This window comes from Gopherus flavomarginatus, chromosome 2, assembly GCF_025201925.1.
Source record: "Gopherus flavomarginatus isolate rGopFla2 chromosome 2, rGopFla2.mat.asm, whole genome shotgun sequence".
Taxonomy (NCBI): Eukaryota; Metazoa; Chordata; order Testudines; family Testudinidae; genus Gopherus; species Gopherus flavomarginatus.
The window spans coordinates 120,656,846-120,677,960 of record NC_066618.1 but is presented as its reverse complement, the minus strand read 5'-3'; the positions used below and the strand labels follow the sequence as shown (position 1 = coordinate 120,677,960).

Below are 21,115 nucleotides of genomic sequence, written 5' to 3'. Positions count from 1 at the left end.
GTATCTCCCATACGGTCCATGCTGGCGCTCTTTTTGGATTTGGGACTACATCGCCACCCGTGCTGATCAGAGCTTCACGCTGGGCAAACAGGAAATGAAATCCAAAAATTCATGGGGCTTTTCCTGTCTACCTGGCCAGTGCATCCAAGTTCAGATTGCTTTCCAGAGCGGTCACAATGGTGCACCATGGGATACTGCTCGAAGGCCAATACCGTCAATTTGCGGCCACACTAACCCTAATCCGACATGGCAATACCAATTTCAGCGCTACTCTTCTCGTCGGGGAGGAGTACAGAAACCGGTTTAAAGAGCCCTTTATATCGATATAAAGGGCCTCGTTGTGTGGACGGGTGCAGGGTTAAATCGGTTTAACGCTGCTAAATTCGGTTTAAACGCGTAGTGTAGACCAGGCCTCTGAACCTGTCTAGGAATGTGGGACTGCACTGATGAGTCACTAAGACTCAGGTGCTAAAGTTCTTCATCAAGATTCAGAGTAATTACTGCTGAGTCATACTGGAGAATGGGTCCAATTACTTCTAACCAAGATATAAAGAATGTGGGATTGTCTTTTAGGACAACTGAGAATGAGAACCGAGAGGATCCTTAAAGGAAAGCCCTAGGAACCTCCAAGCTTAAAGTGGAAGCTTAGGCTGAGGTTTATGTTGTGTTACTTATTTCGAATCAACAATTATGCCAAACTCCAAAAAGGGGTGAGTCTGGACACTAACTCAGGGTCTATGTGCTTTGTTGACAAGGGACTCAGCTTGTTCACAAATCAAATATGTAAAAATGTTGTCCATATGAAGCCAACGGTCATTTTGCTGTTGAATTCAGATGGTTCAATATCAGGTCAATAGTTAATAAACTGGTATTTTTATCCACTGTATCTTTTAACCAATGGAAGTTGAAATTAATATTTTCCCCTTTCCTTTATCAGTTCATCTTTGAAATGATCATTTTGTTTCTAATATGCCTTCTAAAAGTAATAAATAATACTCGTAATATCCACATAACTAATTCTTACGCACTTCATAACAAACCTCTGATACAAGGTTAAATCAGTTACCCAGAAAACATTGCTAAGTTCTGCTGCACTTCCCTCACAATATTAACATTGCCCTATAGCTATTCCCCGTTCTGCCACTGCAGGGCACCTGAAGCAATCCATCAGTTTAGTCTACACTTAGTGACTGTCGTTATTACAGTAATTTGTGTTATATTGATCACCACAACATTTATCCATTCCTGAAAGTTTCTGAAATATTTTATTCAGCACATGGAATGAGTGGAATCCTACAGATATAGAACTAAATTCTGTGCTGTCTTGAACCTATTTCTGTGCTTTCTCTCTTTCTTTCAGCCCACCACATCTCTCTCCTGATGTCTCTCTCTTTGCTACCTCTAGAGGGGCTTGACGTGTCTTTTTTCCCTTTCCCTTAGGTACAGCTCCTAGCATCTTTTCAGTTGCAAGATTTTCACTCAAAGTGTTTATTTACAAGTGATACTGCACAGAGAGACTTAATGAAGTATTCAGTCTGGTCATTTTAAAGTGAGAGATTTTTGAAATGGGATTTAAATAGGATTTTATAGAGGAACACTGTAGGCTAGAATCACTTAAAGGAAGAAGAAAGGCCTTCTGCCAAAAGTTTTTACTGTATCTCCGTGTATTATTAAGGCAGCAGAACATCCAGCCAGTTCTGCCATCTGCCAAATGTGCATCTCAGTGTGCACTTCTGGCTGAAAAATGTAGTTTACAATTAAGGCTGAAATGCTTGAAAGCCTTTGTACTATTTGAAATTAATTGTGAATGGTTAATTTACATAGTAGATTAAGGAACCAATATATCAACATCTATGTATATTGCATTGTGTTACCTTGTTAGAGTAATCTGAAAGCTCTGATATCCAGCAATATGCGATGCTAATCTGGTCAAGCTCTGTTTTCCAGATCCACCCACACCAACCAACAAGGCATTTCCCTGCGGAGTACGGATAATTCGGGATATTTTAACCAAATGGATCATTGCATCCTGCATAAAGAAAACATTGTTAAAATGATGTAAAGACCAAAAAAATTGTCTATCATCTTCATGTAGAAACTCATCAGTCAGTGACTGCCTTCATTTGGGGCCAGATCCTTATCTGGTGTCCACTCAGGGCCTAATCCAAAGCCCTATGAAATCAATGGAAAGGCTCCCATTTACTTCAATGGGCAGAAGATCTGGCCCTGAAAGAGCATCCCTATTTCATGCTCACACAAGAGCATGTCATATGCAGTGCCTGCTCTCAGGGGAGCTAAGAGGACTTGTGACTCTGAGGGTAGAAGAGGGGCAGGAAGGAAGCCTACTGAGGCTCCTGGTCTCTGAGGAGAGATATTTACAACCTCTCTAAACAGCAGCTTGTCTAAATAGGAAAAGTAAAAGAGCAGTGAATTTATATGCAATTAAGCATGTTATTTATGCCCTGAACAGTGACCGCAGTAAATAAAACAAGCCTTTATGTTAATCCGATCACACTTGAATTCAGTTCAAAACCATGCACTCAGCCCCAGGGAACAGGCCCATCCCTTGCAGTGGACATGACAAAGGACAGGATGGTCAGTATGGTAAGCTGATGCAATTAAAAACTGGTCTGTAAGTCCACCACACCCAGACAGGAAGAAGTGTCTGTGAAGAAAAAGGGGACAAGGGATCTTTTAGGAGGGAGTAGCCTCAATGGGTGGTAGGGTGGGGAAAATTAGTGAGGGGATGCTCTCAGTGCATGCAACAAGCTTTTGTTTTGGAGTTTCAAGGCAGGAAGGAAAAGACTGGGAGTTGGAAAGTGACTGAATAATTCGTGTGAACTGAGGCAGCAGCAAAGCCTGGTGGCATAAACAGTATTCTATATGGCTTGTTTGTAAGAGACACAGGAGTTCTTCACAGAACATGAAGAATTAGCAGTTTTGGTCAAACTTCAATGACAATCTTGGTAGGACCATATAAAATCCATGTATCATTACATAAAGAGAAATCTACAAAGGAAGGGCTGTATATTGGGGGCACTTTCAGTAATAACTATGTTTACTATCAATCAGGGAAACAAATACCTTGAAAAATACTAAGTCCATATGTGTTCCTCTGATGGTTTCATTGTACTGCTGCATGAACATCTGTAATCTTTCAGCCAAGTTATCAAAGGAAGGAATAGACTCATAAATTTTAGGAGCTTCTAGCTCTACTTCATCAGGTTCATCCCCAGTGGCCTCTGGGGCATCACGCAAAAAATCCACAAAGTATAATTCCTTGTGGTCATTTCCTAGTAAGTCTTGACAATGATCCTCAGACGCAATCTACAAAAGAAATATGGTATATTACCATCATCAGTTATGTTTTTCGTAAGCCTCCTTCAAAGTGAATACTGAACATCATTCAACTTACCTTTCTCATCATATCTTCAAACCAGCCTTTGTCATTTTGGCTGATGAACCTATCTGCAATAACACGACTGCATTCATGCTGGAAGAGAGCAGCCAAAACACTGGTGTTCTGGCAGATTTCAGCGGAAACTGTAAGAATTCCTTGCCAAATACGACTGAGATCTCGTAAATTAAAGATGTAATGAAATTTAGCTGGAGTTGGTAACATCTACAAAAGAATGTTAGATCAATGTTCAAGTAACTACTTAAGAAACACTGAAATAGTTCTTTAATAATTATCACTGTGGTATTAAATGAACACTGAATTTTTTCAATCAACCTCAAAATTAATTTTGTACTAAAGGCAGAAATTCATTCATGATATTTAGAACACAGTTAACATACAAAACTAAAAGAAGATTAGGATGATGATCAGCTCATAAATTGCTTATGTGTGGGATATCAACTTCTCCGGAAATCTTCAAAGCCACAATAACGAGGAATGAAGTGCAGTCAGGATAGCTCAGCCAACCATGGAATGAAAGGCCTCACTAAAAACAGCTGCAATTCTTGGCCCCTCGCTCCTCTCCTCCCTCTTCCCCTGGTTTTGTCTCCCTCTTTTTGTTCTTTTTGAGAAATTTGTCCTGTTCACAAGCATGAGTACAAAGTAATGAAGGGAAATGGGGGGAAGAAGAGGAAGGAAATGAGGGAGGATAGGGAGGAGGAAAAGGAGCTTGGAGGAAGATGAAGGGTGAGAGGAGTTCTTAAAACAAAAAACTTTAAAAGCAAAGTAACCCCTTTCCCTCTTCTTCCAAAAGACAGCTGAGGTAATGGATATCTTTAGCCTTTTTGTTTTATATTTAGCAAATTTGGAGTTCTAATAGTTCACAAATACACTAATTTTTCTCCTGGGGCACAGTTCCCTCTGTGGAGAGTAGGGTAAATAGTGGGGGAAAGTATTTACAAACATTTTATCCCAATTCAGAAACATGCACCCCTTATTTTGTTTGCTTCTCATGAGCGAAATTTTATTCAAATGAATGTTTACAAGAAGAAAATTTAAGGCTATTAACCAATATTACTTGAATTAGAAAATGAAATTAGTTTTGTGATTCATTAAATTAATTTCGGTGAAAATAGAGCAGTTGATAACAATTTCGTCAGCCAATCAACGAGCAAAGCAAATGTCATATGACTTTGGTGATCAGTCATAGATCTCAAATATCCTGAACATCAAATAATTGACTGACTGCTCACTGCAAACACATCACCGGTGATCTGTAATTCAAGATGTTGGTAAAATTTGTGTGTTGAGCAATTTTGAACAATGAACAAATGTGTAAAAATTACAATTTCTTCTTAGACAATCCACTGACAGAAAAAAGGCCTATATTTGTTGAATAAATTGTTCACTATAAAAAGTTTGACTAGCTGTTCCTCTGTGTCTCTGCTGAGGTCCATGTAATATGCACAGTTCCTCATTCCCTTTCCATACTCCTATTCTCCAGGCCTCAAGTCATGGTCACAACTCTGCTGACCAAGGAAGATTATGACAACTGGAATTGGCTTTGAATATTTGTTCAAATTCAGAACGATTTGTGAGTCAGCTGGGTTTGTGGCCTTTTCATATTCAATATCTATGAACATTTGAGCACTCAAGCTTTAGTAGCATAACAACTTGAGAAAAAAAAATATTTTAAATTTTAGCATTTGCCAGAAATGAATTTTAAATTACATTCTATATTGTAAATCTGCCGTTCCTACTGTGTGTGTTAGTTAAGCTCATCATCAAGACAAGGGACAGAAACACCATCATGTGATGTAAGCAGCTAGCCAACACAGCACGGATAATGCATATTTACAGTGAATCATTTGCAAACAATCTGCAAACCAAGAATTATTTGCTGAAGAAATTCAAATAAATTAAAAAAATTCATAATCTATTTGCAGGCAATTCAAGTATAGAAAAGAGGCAAAATTTGTATGATAAGTTATTCTCTGTTAATTACTTGCTCAGGTCTCCTATCATTACTTTAGAAATGCATATAAAAATACAATTTGATTACAGCTAGACAGATGGCAAGTTATGAGTATTTCTTGTGATCAGCTAAGAATTACTAAGACTCTATTATTTTTTGTTACTCTGTTCCCATATTCCGCACTCTGTCCAACTTGTTTATTTCTTCCCCCTGCAATGTTTTGTCATTTAGAAAGTAAGCTCCCTGGAGCAGGGACTTATATTTACTAGACATTTGTGCAGTGCCTAGTACAATGGGGACTCACCTGCGTGGCTTCCAGGAGCTAATACAAATAGCATAAAATAACAAAATAATAATATCATCCTATCAGAATCATTGTCACCATCACATTTTCCAACAGATAGTGGATCCTGTGGATACTAATTATCATCAAAGCAGAAATTCCACAGGTACTGTGCTATAGTAAAAAGACATAATTCTCCTACCTTTTCATTTCATGGTGCAAGTATAGGCTTGTTAACAAAAGTCACATTTTTTTTACCTTTACTTTAGTTGCTTGCCAGACTTTTCGAGTTGTAGGTACTAATGCTGATGCCAGTTTACATATTTCTTCTGGGAAGCCTCTCTGCACGCAGAAATAGCCTTCAGCTACTGTTCTAAATATTTTATCAATGGACGAATTGGAAGGTAGGGTGCAGTTATAAACACTAAATTGACGCTTGAGGCGCTGAGGAATGTCATTCCGACCTCCTCCAGGATGAATCATGGCAGCTACAAACTGGATGTCAACCACATTAGTGAATTCTCCTGGCTTTTCCAAATTGTAGAAACCTTTCTGCTCCATCAGCTGCCTTACAATCTCATTGGTGATCTTACAGAAACATAAAGAGAATAATCAGGTATTATTTCTTGACAGTCCATCTGAATCCTAATCTCCTACACAATAAATGAGCAGGCAAAAGAAAAAGGCACAGTACTTTGCATTGAATCATGTTGTTTACAGAATATCATTCAGGAAAGCAACAAAAGAAAACAAATCAATTATTCCAAATGTTCTGGTCCAGTTTGTAACTGATTACTTGTCCAGGAATTTTCAAAACTATCTAGTAACCTCACTTGTCTTTTAGAACAGTTCTTCTAAGCACCTCAGAAATGTTTATACAGGATGGTAAGTGGGACCAGGCTGCACAGAATTGTATATATTGTAGTTATAGCCAGGTGACCAACTGGATTTGTCACAATGCAAGAGGGTACTGGGGCCAGGGAGAAGGAAGGTGCCTAGGAAAACTTGAGCACCTCAAGGTTAGGCATGGTGAGGTGCCACCTAGATCATGAGGTGCAGGTGGGTAGAGAATCAGCCTGCAGCCACATACTAGAGGCATCAGCTGGGCCAGGAAGCCCAAGAAGGGACAGAGAGGGAGACACACATGCATTCATTCAGTGACTGGAACAGATACTTGATGAGTGAGTGGAAGTGGTTAGTTCAGCAACAGGGATGGTTAGATAGGGGCTTTGGGAAGTGAGACAGACAGGTTTAGGGGGGCTGGATGGAAGGAGAGGAGGAGACATGATAGAACATGAGCTTTGGATGGGAAGGGGAAGGCTGAGGAGTAGCCCATGATGAATAACCTCTACTTCCAAAGGGAAAGGAAGCAGGAAACTGAGAGGATGCTTACTTTCCAAACCAGGTCTACAAGGCTTGCAGGACCTGGCTGGGGTTCACAGAGCTACAAATTCAGAGGTACAGGCTCAGCAAGGATGCTTGCTGGCCCAGTGTATGAGTAATTAGAATGAAGACAGACTTCCAGAAAGGGCAGGTATATGAAATATTCATTTATTAATTTTTGAAAACTCATGTAAATACCTAGGCACCTAAATACCTGTCTAAACTATCGGGTTGGAATCCAGCTAGTGATAACTGCACTTTAAAGTCTGGACTGATGCTTTGATTGCTTCCTGGATTCTCATGCTCCCTTTTCCTATCTAGATAAGCATAGTTGTTTCAGTAGAAAATAGAAACTATTGCTTTACTTCCAGTACAGCCAGTTCATAAACACCACAAGTACTACAGATAACTGGGATGAAAGGCCTAAAAGCTACAGTGATTATCAAATAGCTTAATGCTAATTCTGACCACTTTATTCTGACAATTTCTCATCAATTATGAGGAAAAGTAGCATTGAGGTATTTATAATCCAATATATCACAGAGATGTGTCATCCTATGCTATTTTCTCCTCTAGTATTTAGCACTTGTGCTATGTCCAGTTCTCCACAACCATCAGTAGTAATGGTAGGAATGCTAGAATTGACAGTACTCTGGTTGCCTATTGGTATTTAAGCTCTGTGTTGCCTAAATACTGTTCAGAACATGTCTACAGATACAGTCTATAAAACACTGTTGGCCCGTGGTACCATTGCTACAAATGGTTGGGAATTTTAGGCAAAATGCCCCATTGTTGACATGGCCTAGTATTTATTGCAAACACACCCAGCAAGAAATATGGATTTTCAGTTCTCCTTAAAATATTTTCAAAGTCTTAAAAACACCACGGTATCAAGTTGGCTTCTCCTTTATGTACACATGAAGCATTTGCATTCACTTATTACTTAATGCTAACATTTTTTCACCTGATCACCCCATTCGTTAATCACAGGCATGTTAATATCATCAATAAATATGGTCATTTTCTTTCCAGCTGGAGGACCATAGGTCGTGCCCATTCTTTTATCTATGTAGCTTTCTATACTCCTTTGGAACATATTTGGCAGAGTGGCAGAAGAGAAGTTTAAGCGCTTTGTCAGATGAAGTTCAGGATCATATTTGCTGGTATAACCCTATAAAATAAACACATGTTTTATGTAATTCAGAACTGCAGAGCACCCACATTTCTAGGTGAAGTCAATGAGAGATACTGAAACTCAGCCATCTGAAAAATCAGACATAAGGTAATTCAAATTGGGTACGCATGGACAGAAGCAACCAAAATCAATGGCAACTTTTAAGAATCCTGGACTTACTATTTAGTTTAAAATATTAACAGAAGCTTATTTAAAACAAACATTATGAGCCTATAACCTGAAATTCAAAAAAACTCTTAATCCATGTAGAGTATTAAAGTTTACAGCGTTTTAACAGATGTCTTCAATTGTTGCGACCCTTGACATAATGCAAATAAATCTTAAACTCGTTTTTTTCTGAAGGTAAAGGGGCACCTGTGTAAATGAGAAACAGGCACATCAAAGAGACTGATATTTCTCTTTTCCTGATAATGCAGAGAATCTTTGTTAAGGTCAGAAAGTGTTTTGCCTACAAAGACCTGAGTTCACAGACTCATATTATCCCTGCTACTGTTGATGATAATCTTAAGCAGCCAAGGAGGTTCAACACTCTGCACTGCTTTAGGTATTTGTAACATTACCAACTGTACCAAAGGTGAAATCCACAAACCCTGAAATCAAGTGAAGTCAAGGTAGGTACATTAAGGAGGAAACTGTTTTCTGATATTTTGTTTAAAAGGATAAGTCTCTACATATGCTGCATTAAAAACCTGGGATTTTCAATTGTATTTTTAACTGAACAGTTTTAAAAGATTCACTTGGCCTATAAGAATGAAAATACCAAACATAATTTACATTCTTACATTTATAACAGAGTTGAACAGAAATTCTCCAATTTCAGAACCTCAGAACAAAGAATATTTAGAGCTCTGCATTTACTGTTAGTCAGATTTTATAACTATCAGATCAACAGCAGAACTACCAAGGTACTTCAGAAAGGAAAATCAGCTATATCAGAAAGGAAAATATTTTCCATCCCCAAAAAGCTATTTCAATGAACAACATTAGGATCTCAATTTTGCTGACTGCTCAAAACCAGAATCTCCCTTTCAGAAGTGCTGCCTTTTAAAAGCACTTTTTCTGACGAAGACACAAAAAGATGATGTTCCTCAAACATCCATAGTTGGGGTATTTGAAGAACATCACAGGCAGCTGGTGAACTGGAGCATTTCACTGCCCATCCCTCTCCTAATGATATTAATAATAGCCTGTGTAACATTACAAATGCAAGAACAATTCAAAAGGAATCCTGTCTCATTTTTTTAGTACAAAGTATTCACATGGTGAGAATAATTATAGCTCAAATAATTAATGCTTATATATATATGGAATAAATAGTTTTGACTTAAATGGGTTTTCTGAGATCTGTTGCAGAAGTCATGTTGTTAAAAATTATTTCTGACACCTGTAGGACAGGAACTTTCAATGTCAGATTACTAACCGGATTCTGGACCTTGTTCTCCACTGTATTATAGCAGTGTAAATAAGGCCTTCTACTTTTAGAACAGTAGAACTCCCAATAGCAACTACTATAATAAAGGTTGTAAACCAGCCTTCGTTATAACCATCACTATGTATTCACACACAAAACTTTTCCAAATTTTCAGTTTAACTCCTGAAATTTTCCATTTCAAAAAAGTACTCGGAGATTTTTGTTTTGTTTTTTTATGAAAGCAGTTGCACATATTTGGCAATTCCTGAACACAAGGAATTCCTTTCTATAAGGTGCAGGTAATGAGTAAAGTAAAGGAGGAGGAGGATGACCACTTGGAGAGGCAATTTACTGTAATCCTTAATCTGAAATGAGACTGAATGAATCTTGGTGCTTTTTAAAATTATAAATCCCTCTGTGAAGGGATATTCTTTTCTGTTTAGAATGGATGAGAGTTAAGTCACTCCTTGGAATAAGATCTCTGTATTTTTAGGGAGGGGAGTGGCAGCTGAAGGTTGGAGATTGTTAGCATCTGGCTGAATTCCAGTATGTAGGATATCAGGACCACCATCCATACCATTCCCCTTCATGCTGCTAAAACAGTTTTCTCAGATGGTGCTAGGAACAGAACTTGACATTATATTGGCACGCAAGGTGGCACCAACAGCTGAACTGAAAAAGTAGTATTAATTGCTACTGGCATCAGTACAAACCACTTTAAGATGGGTCTCAAAATTCACATTCCAGGGGAAGCAGAATAGCTAGAGGGTGCACTGGTGCTTAATTTATAACTTGGAAGTAGATCTTTTCTTCTAGACTTTGGGTTCTTATGTAGTAAGTTATTAAATTTTGTACATGGATCATGAGACTAACTAGAGGCATTTTAGAAATGAAAAATACCCCAAAACATTGGGTACTTTAAGAGTAATGCTTGTAGCATCCCCTACTCCCCGAGAAAAGAACAGTAAGTGGTTTTCTATTAGCCAATGAAGAGGGCAGATAAGAACTATTACACTTGGCCTCTGAAAAATCTCCAAGTGAAGAAAGAAGTTTTTATTTCTGTCCTTTTTAGCTTCTGAAAAAAGTCTTTGTAATGTGGACAAATAATGTTAGGGTAAAGGATCAAAAGGATAGCTCATGCATATGCCACAGAGAGAGCATGGATAGAAACATAAGAAATGCTCCAGCCAGAGGCCGTCTGTTAGCAAGCTCTCTAATCTAGCTTCTCGTGAGAAATCTGGAGACGGCACCTGAAAAAAGGTGACTTCCCTAACAATTATGTCATGGTCTTGTGACCATCACTAGCAAAATGATAAATAGCTATTATGTATCCTTTTCTGAACTACAATGTGTGTGTATTGGGCAAAATGTTTCAGTGGGAATCACTATAATTTAATGTGGTGGGCATTTAATCATATTTTCCAACCTGCCCATTTCAGTGTAACACGTGATCAGGTCAATTATTTTTGTACCGATGCTATACTATGAAGATGGGAGGATTTTTTTTCTGTTCTATGTACCTTAACCATAACTGTTTTTGCTGTTCCCTGCTCTCCAATAAGTAGAACTGCTTTCCCCTGCTTCATGATAGTGTCCATTAGAAAATCTGTTCGGACATTGTCTACATTTGGAACTAGGATGGAGGTATATTCTGGCACTGAATCTTTAGGATAAACATATTCAGGTACCTGAAATAGAAAAAATATAAACAATAGGTTAGACATTTTCTTCAGCCTTTTTTCTTGAAAGCAGAGTGTTCATTAGCATTTAGTCGGTAGGCTGCCCTGCTTTCCTGAATGGGGTGCAAGACTGATGGAGTATTTTCACTCCCCACACCCCCATTATACATTTTATAGACTACTTTGGTCTTTGCTGGGGGAACTTAATTATATTATGGTGATAGGCTCTGGAGAAAGCTAATACAGGATTTTTTTCCCTGTTTCACTCCCAAACTATTTCCATTGTCTGTTCCCAATCTCTGACCCAAAATATTTGTGTCAGGAGAAAAATTCCTTCAGAAAAGAATATTATGGTAATATATTAGGCATAATTTTCCAAACTAAATTACAAGTTTTAATGAGAGAAAAAAAGACGGTTACTCACCATTGTAACTGTTGTTCTTCGAGATGTGTTGCTCATATCCATTCCAGTTAGGTGTGCGCGCCGCGCGTGCACGTTCGTCGGAAGATTTTTACCCTAGCAACTCCGGTGGGCCGGCAGGTCGCCCCCTAGAGTGGAGCCGGCATGGCGCCTGATATATAACCCTGCCGGCCTGCCCGCTCCTCAGTTCCTTCTTGCCGGCTACTCCGACAGTGGGGAAGGAGGGCGGGTGTGGAATGGATATGAGCAACACATCTCAAAGAACAACAGTTACAAAGGTGAGTAACTGTCTTTTCTTCTTCGAGTGATTGCTCATATCCATTCAAGTTAGGTGAATCCCAAGCCTTACCTAGACAGTGGGGTCGGAGTGAGAAGTCGCAGCGTGTAGCACTGCGGAGCCGAAGGCCGCGTCATCTCTGGACTGCTGGACCAGGGCATAATGGGAAGCGAAAGTATGAACGGAGGACCAGGTCGCTGCCCTACAGATCTCCTGGATGGGCACGTGGGCAAGGAAAGCTGTCGATGACGCTTGAGCCCTGGTAGAGTGTGCAGTCACGTGACCTGGAGGAGTACGAGCTAAGTCATAACAGGCTCGGATACAGGACATTGCCCACGAGAAGATTCTTTGAGAGGAAACAGGTAACCCCTTGGCCCGTTCCGCTACCACCACAAAGAGTTGGGGGGTTCTGCGGAACGGCTTGGTTCTCTCTATATAAAACGCAAGCGCTCGACGGACGTCCAGCGAGTGAAGCTGCTGTTCCCTGCAGGACGAGTGGGGTTTCGGGAAAAAGACAGGGAGAAAGATGTCCTGGTTGACATGAAAGGCTGAGACCACCTTGGGGAGAAAGGCTGGGTGCGGTCTCAGCTGGACCTTGTCCCTGTGGAACACCGTATAGGGGGGATCTACGGTGAGAGCCCGGAGCTCCGACACCCTTCTGGCTGAGGTGATGGCCACCAGGAAGGCAGTCTTCCAGGAGAGATAGAGCAGGGAGCAAGTCGCTAATGGCTCAAATGGAGGGGACATGAGCCGGGTGAGAACTAGGTTCAGGTCCCAGATAGGGGTAGAGCGTCGAACCTGGGGGTAGAGACGCTCCAAGCCTTTAAGGAATCTCATCATCATAGGGTGAGAGAACACCGATCGGCCATCCTCCCCCGGGTGAAAAGTGGAGATGGCCGCCAGATGAACCCGAAGAGATGATATCACCAGGTCCTGTTCCTTGAGGGACCAGATGTAGTCCAAGATAATGGCAATAGAGACCTCAGCGGGGAGGAGACTGCGTTCCGCACATCAGCAGGTGAAGCGCTTCCATTTCGTTGAATAAGTCGCTCTGGTGGAAGGCTTCCTGCTGCCCAGGAGCACCTGCCGCACTGGGGTAGAGCAACGGAGCTCGGACCGGGTCAGCCACTCAAGAGCCACGCCGTGAGGTGCAGGGACTGCAGGTCTGGGTGACGTAGCCTGCCGTGATCCTGAGTGATCAGGTCCAGGTGAAGGGGCAGGGGGACAGGGTCGGCTAGAGACAGGTCCAGCAACATGGAGTACCAATGTTGTCTGGGCCACACTGGAGCTATCATGATCAAGTGGGCCCTGTCCCTGCGCACCTTCAGAAGGACCTTGTGGACGAGCGGGAACGGAGGGAATGCGTAGAACAGATGCGTCGTCCATGGGATAAGGAAGGCATCTGCTACTGAACCTGGTTCCCGGCCTTGAAAGGAGCAGAACATCTGACATTTCCTGTTCCCTCGGGAAGCGAAGAGGTCCATCCGTGGACATCCCCACCTCTGGAAGAGCAAAAGGGCAACGTCTGGGCGAAGGGACCACTTGTGGGAAAGGAAGGATCTGCTCAGGTGATCCGCCAGCGTGTTCCGAACCCCGGGAAGGTAGGATGCGATGAGGTGAATGGAGTGGGCTATGCAGAAGTCCCAAAGCCTCATGGTCTCCTGACACTGGGCAGAAGACCTCGTGCCGCCCTGCTTGTTGATGTAATACATGGTCGTTGTGTTGTCGGTGAATACCAAGACACAGCGACCTTGAAGTTGAAGATGGAATGTTTGGCAAGCAAGGCGGACTGCCCTCAGTTCCTGTACATTGGTGTGGAGGGCTAATTCGCAAGGTGACCACCGACCTTGTGTCCGTAGGGTTCCGAGACAGGGACACCGAAGGCTGGGGAGGATGGAACGGCAACCCCGCACATACCACAGACTGGTCCAGCCACCACCTCAGGGAATCTAGTATGTCCTGGGGAACGGTAACAACCGCGTCCAAAAGGTGCCGGGCCGGACGGTCCTGACTGATGAGCCAGGATTGGAGGGGCCTCATGCGCAGCCGTGCATACCACGTGACAAACGTGCAAGCCGCCATGTGGCCCAATAGAGTTAGGCACGTGCGTATGGAGGTCAAGGGTGCTGACTGCAGTCGTCGTATAATGGCCATCAAGGTCTGGAACCTTGCTAGAGGAAGAACGGCTCTGGCCAGAGTCGAGTCCAGAAGTGCTCCGATAAACTCTATCCTCTGAGTGGGGATTAGCGTTGACTTCTCTATATTGAGGATGAGACCCAAGTTCTCGAAGAGACTGCTGACCATGTGGACATGGCTGAGGACTGGTGCCTCCGATGACCCCCAAATCAGCCAGTCTTTGAGGTACGGAAATACATGTATGCGGCTGCGATGGAGGTGGGCAACGACTACAGCCATACATTTGGTGAACACCCTCGGGGCCGTGAAAAGGCCGAACGGGAGGACCGCGAACTGATAGTGGCAGCGGTTGATCACGAACCGAAGTAACCGTCTGTGCGGCGGGAAGATGGCTATATGAAAATATGCGTCTTGCACGTCGAGGGCAACGTACCAGTCTCCAGGATCCAAGGATGGGATAACGGTCCTCAAGAATACCATACAGAACTTCAATTTCACAACGTATCTGTTGAGTTCACGCAGGTCGAAGATAGGCCTGAGGCCTCCCTTGGCTTTGGGGATCAGAAAGTAACAGGAGTAAAACCCCTTTCCCCGCTCGGCTTCTGGAACCTCCTCTATGGCTCCTTTGTCGAGGAGTGTCCGCACCTCCTGAAGAAGGAGTTGCTCGTGAGAGGGGTCCCTGAAGAGGGACGGAGGAGGGAGGCGGGAGGGAGGGCGCGAAACAAACTGCAGATGGTATCCAGCTTGTAATGTGCATAAGACCCAACGGTTTGATGTCAGTCGGGACCACGCCGGGAGGAAAAACGAAAGACGGTTGGAGAAGGGCGGGGATGGATCCGGGAGGGAAACTGGTGCAGCGCCCTCAGGTGCACCTTCAAAATGAAGGCTTTGGGCCAGAGGGAGCCTTGGAGGAGCTCTGGTTTTGCCCCCCTTGGTTGCCCGATTGTCTACGCCGGCCGTTCCTACTTCGGCGTCTGGCGAAGTCCTGCCTCTGGCGAGGTTGAGGGTAGGGGCGGAGCTGCTGTTGAGGCCGGAAGGGTCTGCGCTGGGTGACTGGTGTATGCATCCCCAAGGAGCGCATAATGACCCTATTGTCTTTAAGGCTTTGCAGCCTGGGGTCGGTCTTGTCCGAAAACAGGCCCTGGCCTTCAAACGGGAGGTCCTGTATGGTGTATTGGAGCTCCGGAGGAAGACCAGAGACCTGAAGCCAGGAAATCCGGCGCATGGTCATGCCAGAAGCCAGGGTCCTGGCGGCTGAATCTGCGGCGTCAAGGGATGCTTGCAGAGAAGTTCGTGCCACCTTCTTGCCCTTGTCAAGGATTGCCACAAACTCCTGACGTGCATCTTGTGGAAGCAACTCCTTAAATTTGTCCGCTGCCGCCCACGTGTTGTAAGTGTAGCGGCTAAGGAGAGCTTGTTGATTGGACACTCGAAGTTGGAGAGCGCCCGCAGAATAGACCTTTCGGCCAAGCAGGGCCATGCGCCTCACTTCTTTAGACTTCGGTGCCAGGGCCTGTTGGCCATGACGCTCCCTCTCGTTCACAGATTGTATGACGAGGGAGCACGGGGGTGGGTGGACATAGAGATACTCATACCCTTTCGAGGGCACCATGTATTTGCGTTCCACGCCACAGACCGCGGGGGGAACTGATGCCGGCGACTGCCAGATGGTAGTGGCATTGGCCTGAATGGTCCGTATAAAGGGAAGGGCGACACGAGTGGGAGCATCTGCAGACAATATGCTCACCACCGGATCCTCAATTTCTGAGACCTCCTCAGCCTGTAAATTCATGTTTTGCGCCACGCGCCGGAGGAGGTCTTGATGCGCTCTGAGGTCGAGCGGAGGAGGGCTGGTGGATGTTGTTCCAGCCACTGCCTCATCTGGGGAGGATGAGGAGGAGACCCCCGGCAGGAGTGGATCTGCAGGATGCTCTGTCTGGAGTAATGCTTCCGGCTCTGGAGGGAGGTCAGGGTCCCGCTAGTGAGACAATCCCTCTTCTGCGGGGGACGGGGGAGGACGAGACAGTGCGGCCTCCGGAGCCCTGTGCTCTGACGTTGTTGGACGTGGGGGAACCTGTTGCTGCCCTTGGGCTTGATGATATGCCCAGGGGGTCCAGAAGCTCCACTGCTGTGGTCCATGTTCCTGAGGAGGGGGATCCTGGAAGAGAGCAGCAGGCCTGTCCGCGTCCATAGCGTACGCGCTGTCTGTCTGAGAGGAGACAGACGGCTGTCGGGATGGCCAAAATGGAGCCGAACGGGACTGATACGGGTCCCTCAGTCTAGACGATGGCGACCTCCTCGGTGCTGGGGACCGGTGCCGGGAGTCATACCGGTGCCGGGATTGACATCGGAACCTACAACCAGCGTGGTGCTGGAAGGTCAACCTGGATGTCAAACGCCGACGATGGGAGCAGCTTCTGGAATCTCGGTGCCGGTAGCGGTGGCTCAAGCCAAAACGGTGCCGGGAGTACCGGGACCTCCGTGAAGAGGATCGGCGCCGCGAGTACGACCAGTACCGCCGCGGGGAGCGGAGCCGGGACTGCGAGCGGCATCCCGACCGAGATCGTCCACGGTGCCGGGATCTTGACGGGGATCGGTGCCGGCTCGGTGAACCCGGAGATGGAGCTTGCAAGGCCGTAGGCTTGCCCTTTGACTGCAGAACCCGCACCGGAGGCACCGGGGGTTGAGGTAGCGTAGGCTCAGTCAAAGCAATCAGGTCCTGAGCCGAAGCAAATATCTCTGGCGTCGAGGGAACCACTAGCTCGACCCCGGATCTTATGGAGGAGCTGTGAGGGACCGGACTCGACGGACCTCTCGGGCCCGGAGTCGATGGAATCCCTATCATCGGTGCTGCGGCAGTAGATGGTGCCGGATGCTCCGTCCGCGTCTGCTTGGCTGGAGTGGCAGACGTTGAAGGCCTTGCTTCTGGGCCCGGTGCCGGGGAAGGTCGGTGCTGCGGCGTCTTCCCAGTGCCGGAGCGGTCCGGTGCCGGAGCGGAGCCGGTGCTCGGCGTCAAGGCTGGAGGGTTAAGCGCTGCTTCGATCAAGAGGGTCTTTAAGCGCTGATCCCTCTCCTTCTTTGTTCTTGGCTTAAATGCCTTACAAATGCGGCACTTTTCAGAGATATACGATTCCCCAAGGCACTTCAGGCAGGCGTCGTGGGGATCGCTCGTTGGCATCGGCTTCTTGCAGGCCAAGCACTGTTTAAACCCTGGCGAGCCGGGCATGGGCCCGGTGCCGGGCATGGGGGAGGGCTAGAGCCCAAGCCCACTAACTATTTACAACAAGTACTACAACTAACAACTAATACTAAAAACTCTAATTACAACTATATATACAACTATTAGAACAATGAGACAATGGAGAACTAGGGATGTGGAGGACAGCTATGCCGCGCTCCACAGTTCCAACGACCGGCACGGTGGTAAGAAGGAACTGAGGAGCGGGCGGGCCGGCAGGGGTATATATCAGGGGCCATGCCGGCGCCACTCTAGGGGGCGACCTGCCGGCCCACCGCAGTTGCTAGGGTAAAAATCTTCCTACGAACATGCACGCGCAGCGCGCCCACCTAACTGGAATGGATATGAGCAATCACTCAAAGAAGAACAATGTTTTTCTTGTCTAATATATTTATCACGCTTACTCAAAAGAAAGAACTAGTATATTACGGCATACAAACCCTCTTTGACCAGTGTTCCCACTGACCACAATCACTAATACCAAACTCAAACATGGTTTCTTCTCCATTGACAGCTGGAAGTTCCAGTGTTACAGAATGATTCCGTAAGAACAGTTCCATTTTCACTCTGTCATCCAATTCCAGAAGAGCTCCTACTGACCACATTATAGCAAAAACAAACAAGCGAGCTAAATGCTCTTGGTTGGGCTGCTTCTCATTTCTGTCTGCCAATAAACCCTGTAAAAAAGACAGTGTGTAACCATTGCTTGCTCTGAACAATATCCAGGCACAAATAACAGAATAAGAGACAGATAACCAGATGTCATATCTACCTGTAGGAGGTCAATAGCTTGTTTGATGCACATGCATTCTAAAACTGGCATTTTCGGTGTCACAGCAGTGAAAACAAAATCAATCAAATCCTGCAAAGAAAAACATTAAGTTCATCTGAGTATAAAGAAACCCATTTAAAAAACTAACAATCAGTGCCATGATTTATTTTTAATACAAGCGTTCAATCGCTTTATGATGTGACTTAAATACATTTCACTTCAGTTTCTGTGAGTACGAACATTCAAATTAAAAACATGAAGTCACTATTAGCAAACATCCTAAATAGGTAGCTTTGATGTATCACAGTCAGTGAAATTATTCATAATGGCTACATAAAGCAACTTTCAAAAGGAGCAATTCAGAAAGTGTTCCTGAGTTACATTGGGGATCTGCCATATATCTTCTGCACATTTATTGTTCGCATTTTTTTGGTCGGAAGACAGCAACACAAAGCTTGCCATAACAATACATACATTAGACCATCTCCTTACTTTCTAGAGTAGAATTCTCCCCTCACTCATACTGGTTTTTCACTAGTGTAACTGCAATGAGGTCCTTGGTTTAAACCGACATGAGAGGAGAATCAGTGTTATAGTTTCTAATGCACTTCAAATAAATTTCTATTACTATATTTTTAAATGCTTTCAGTACATTGGAAGAAAGTAGGCTGCAAGCTCCAGGAAGATAGTTTAAATGAGTTTATCATTTATTTGGATATTTTGTTTAGACATAGAGAAACTGGAGAAATAATAAGAGGAAATGATAAAAAGTATATAAAAATATTAATGGCATTGAGAAGTTAGATCAGGATCTTTTGTTTTCCCTGTCTCAGAACACAAGAACAAGGGGACATTCAATGAAATTAAAAGATGGCAAATTCTCTGATAAAAGGAAATATTTTTTCTCAAGATGTGTAGTCTGTGGAACTGACTGCCAGAAGAATTTAGCTTGCTTAAAAAAGGGTTTGGACATTTATATTGATAAAAATAGCCAGAGTCATAATAAAGTTAACAAAAATTTTGGACGGGAGATTAAACTTCATGCTCCAAGGCTAATGCTAGTCTTCAACTGTCAGAGATCAGGATGAGATCTAATGTGGAGACCAAATCATCTCACATCTGTCTATTGCAGTGCTTTTACAAGTTTCTTTGAAGCATCTGTTTCTAGCCACTGCAGAGATAGGACGCTGGACTAGATGAACCTTAAGTCTGATCCAGGATGACAATTGCTCTGTATCTAATTGTGCAAGAAAACGATGAAGCTCAAGTTGCCTACATCAAAGCAACAACAGATTTTACAGCTTTATATTCTGTGACAAAAAGGACCAACGCCACTAACTGAGCATCCTCTTTGTGGGATTCCTCTAATTACTTCAATATCCAGAAACTCCCCCAGATGCTTACCTCTTGCAAAAAAGCAACTCTATCAGTTATAGGAGGCTCTATCGCTCAGAGAGAGGAAATGTGAAAGTAGAGCTTAGTGTTAGGATTTCAGATACAGACAGTAAAGTTTAGTATTTTGAAAACACTTCTGAGGGTCACAGTAACCTGACTGAAAAAATTCCTATGGAAAAAAGAGACCTCAAAGATAGTTTTAATTCTACTGAAAATAGGTTTTTGTGAGTTTATTCTTCTCTTTTCTTTTGGCCTTTATATTACATTTTATACAGAAAGCTGAACTTTTGTAATTGTGTATATTTTATAAATGAGTAAATAGATACATTTTCCCCAACGTTTCATACTGATACGTAATCTTCTTCACTTCCTGTCCTAAACTGTTGTCCACTATTGTCGTTTGCTATTAAATAACTGCTACAATTCCACACCACATGTGTTCAGTAGTGGGTGAAGTGGTTCTTGTATATCTAAGAGTTTTGGGATCCTTTGATAATGAAAATACATTTAAAATATTGGTATTATTTCTGGTCTTCTAACATAATGTTACCATGATAAGAATTATAACAATATTCACTTTAGCAGTCCCATTACATTATGGCTTAGTACAAATTGCCAGACAAAATAATATGGCAACTCTCATTCACATTTCTGATTATGAACTCACCCTGAGATTTCATTCATGAATAATGTTCACCTTATATACTGATCTTTAATGCTTTATAATCACAGAAATGATTGTTCCTTGTAAACCAACTGTAAATACTGCATTTGATTGCTCACCTAATTTGGAGCCAAATTTAGTTTAATTCACATCAATTTAAGTGGTTTTGTACAAGTGGTAAGTGAAGACAGATTCTGTCCCTGGTGAGTATATTTCCCTTCTGCAGCATTATCCACACTGTTCTTCTACATGTTACCTATTTATAAGTTATTTATATCTGTGTTTTTATTGATATTGGGTCTAATGTGAGTAATCCTGTATTTGAAGCTTGAAAAAAGACGGTTACTCACCTTTGTAACTGTTGTTCTTCGAGATGTGTTGCTCATATCCATTCCAATTAGGTGTGCGCGCGCCGCGTGCACGTTCGTCGGAGACTTTTTACCCTAGCAACACTCGGTGGGCCAGCAGGTCGCTCCCTGGAGTGGCGCCGGTATGGTGCCTGATATATACCCCTGCTGGTCCGCCCGCTCCTCAGTTCCTTCTTGCTGGCTACTCCGACAGTGGGGAAGGAGGGCGGGTGTGGAATGGATATGAGCAACACATCTCGAAGAATAACAGTTACAAAGGTGAGTAAAAGACGGTTACTCACTTTTGTAACTGTTGTTCTTCGAGATGTGTTGCTCACATCCATTCCAGGTAGGTGTGCGCGACGCGCGTGCACGTTCGTCGGAAACTTTTTACCCTAGCAACTCCAGTGGGCCGGCAGGTCGCCCCCTGGAGTGGCGCCGCCATGGCGCTCAATATATATCCCTGCCGGCCCACCCGCTCCTCAGTTCCTTCTTGCCGGCTACTCCGACAGTGGGGAAGGAGGGCGGGTGTGGAATGGATG

The 21,115-nt window shown here is 43.7% G+C and overlaps 1 protein-coding gene across 4 annotated transcripts in view; it reads right to left on the bottom strand.

Moving 5' to 3' along the window:
* LOC127043896 (dynein axonemal heavy chain 5-like) overlaps positions 1–21,115 on the bottom strand; it is a 644,537-nt gene that overhangs the window by 125,172 nt on the left and 498,250 nt on the right. For 3 of the 4 annotated variants that reach the window (XM_050938120.1, XM_050938119.1, XM_050938122.1), the window contains 8 exons: positions 18,168–18,257; positions 17,836–18,072; positions 11,165–11,332; positions 8,003–8,209; positions 5,914–6,243; positions 3,416–3,622; positions 3,085–3,327; positions 1,875–2,029 (listed from right to left, as the gene is read on the bottom strand). In XM_050938120.1, coding sequence (XP_050794077.1) covers positions 1,875–2,029; positions 3,085–3,327; positions 3,416–3,622; positions 5,914–6,243; positions 8,003–8,209; positions 11,165–11,332; positions 17,836–18,072; positions 18,168–18,257 — 1,637 coding nt within the window. The remainder of the gene's footprint in view (positions 1–1,874; positions 2,030–3,084; positions 3,328–3,415; positions 3,623–5,913; positions 6,244–8,002; positions 8,210–11,164; positions 11,333–17,835; positions 18,073–18,167; positions 18,258–21,115) is intronic. The other variant, XM_050938121.1, reaches the window with a different exon arrangement.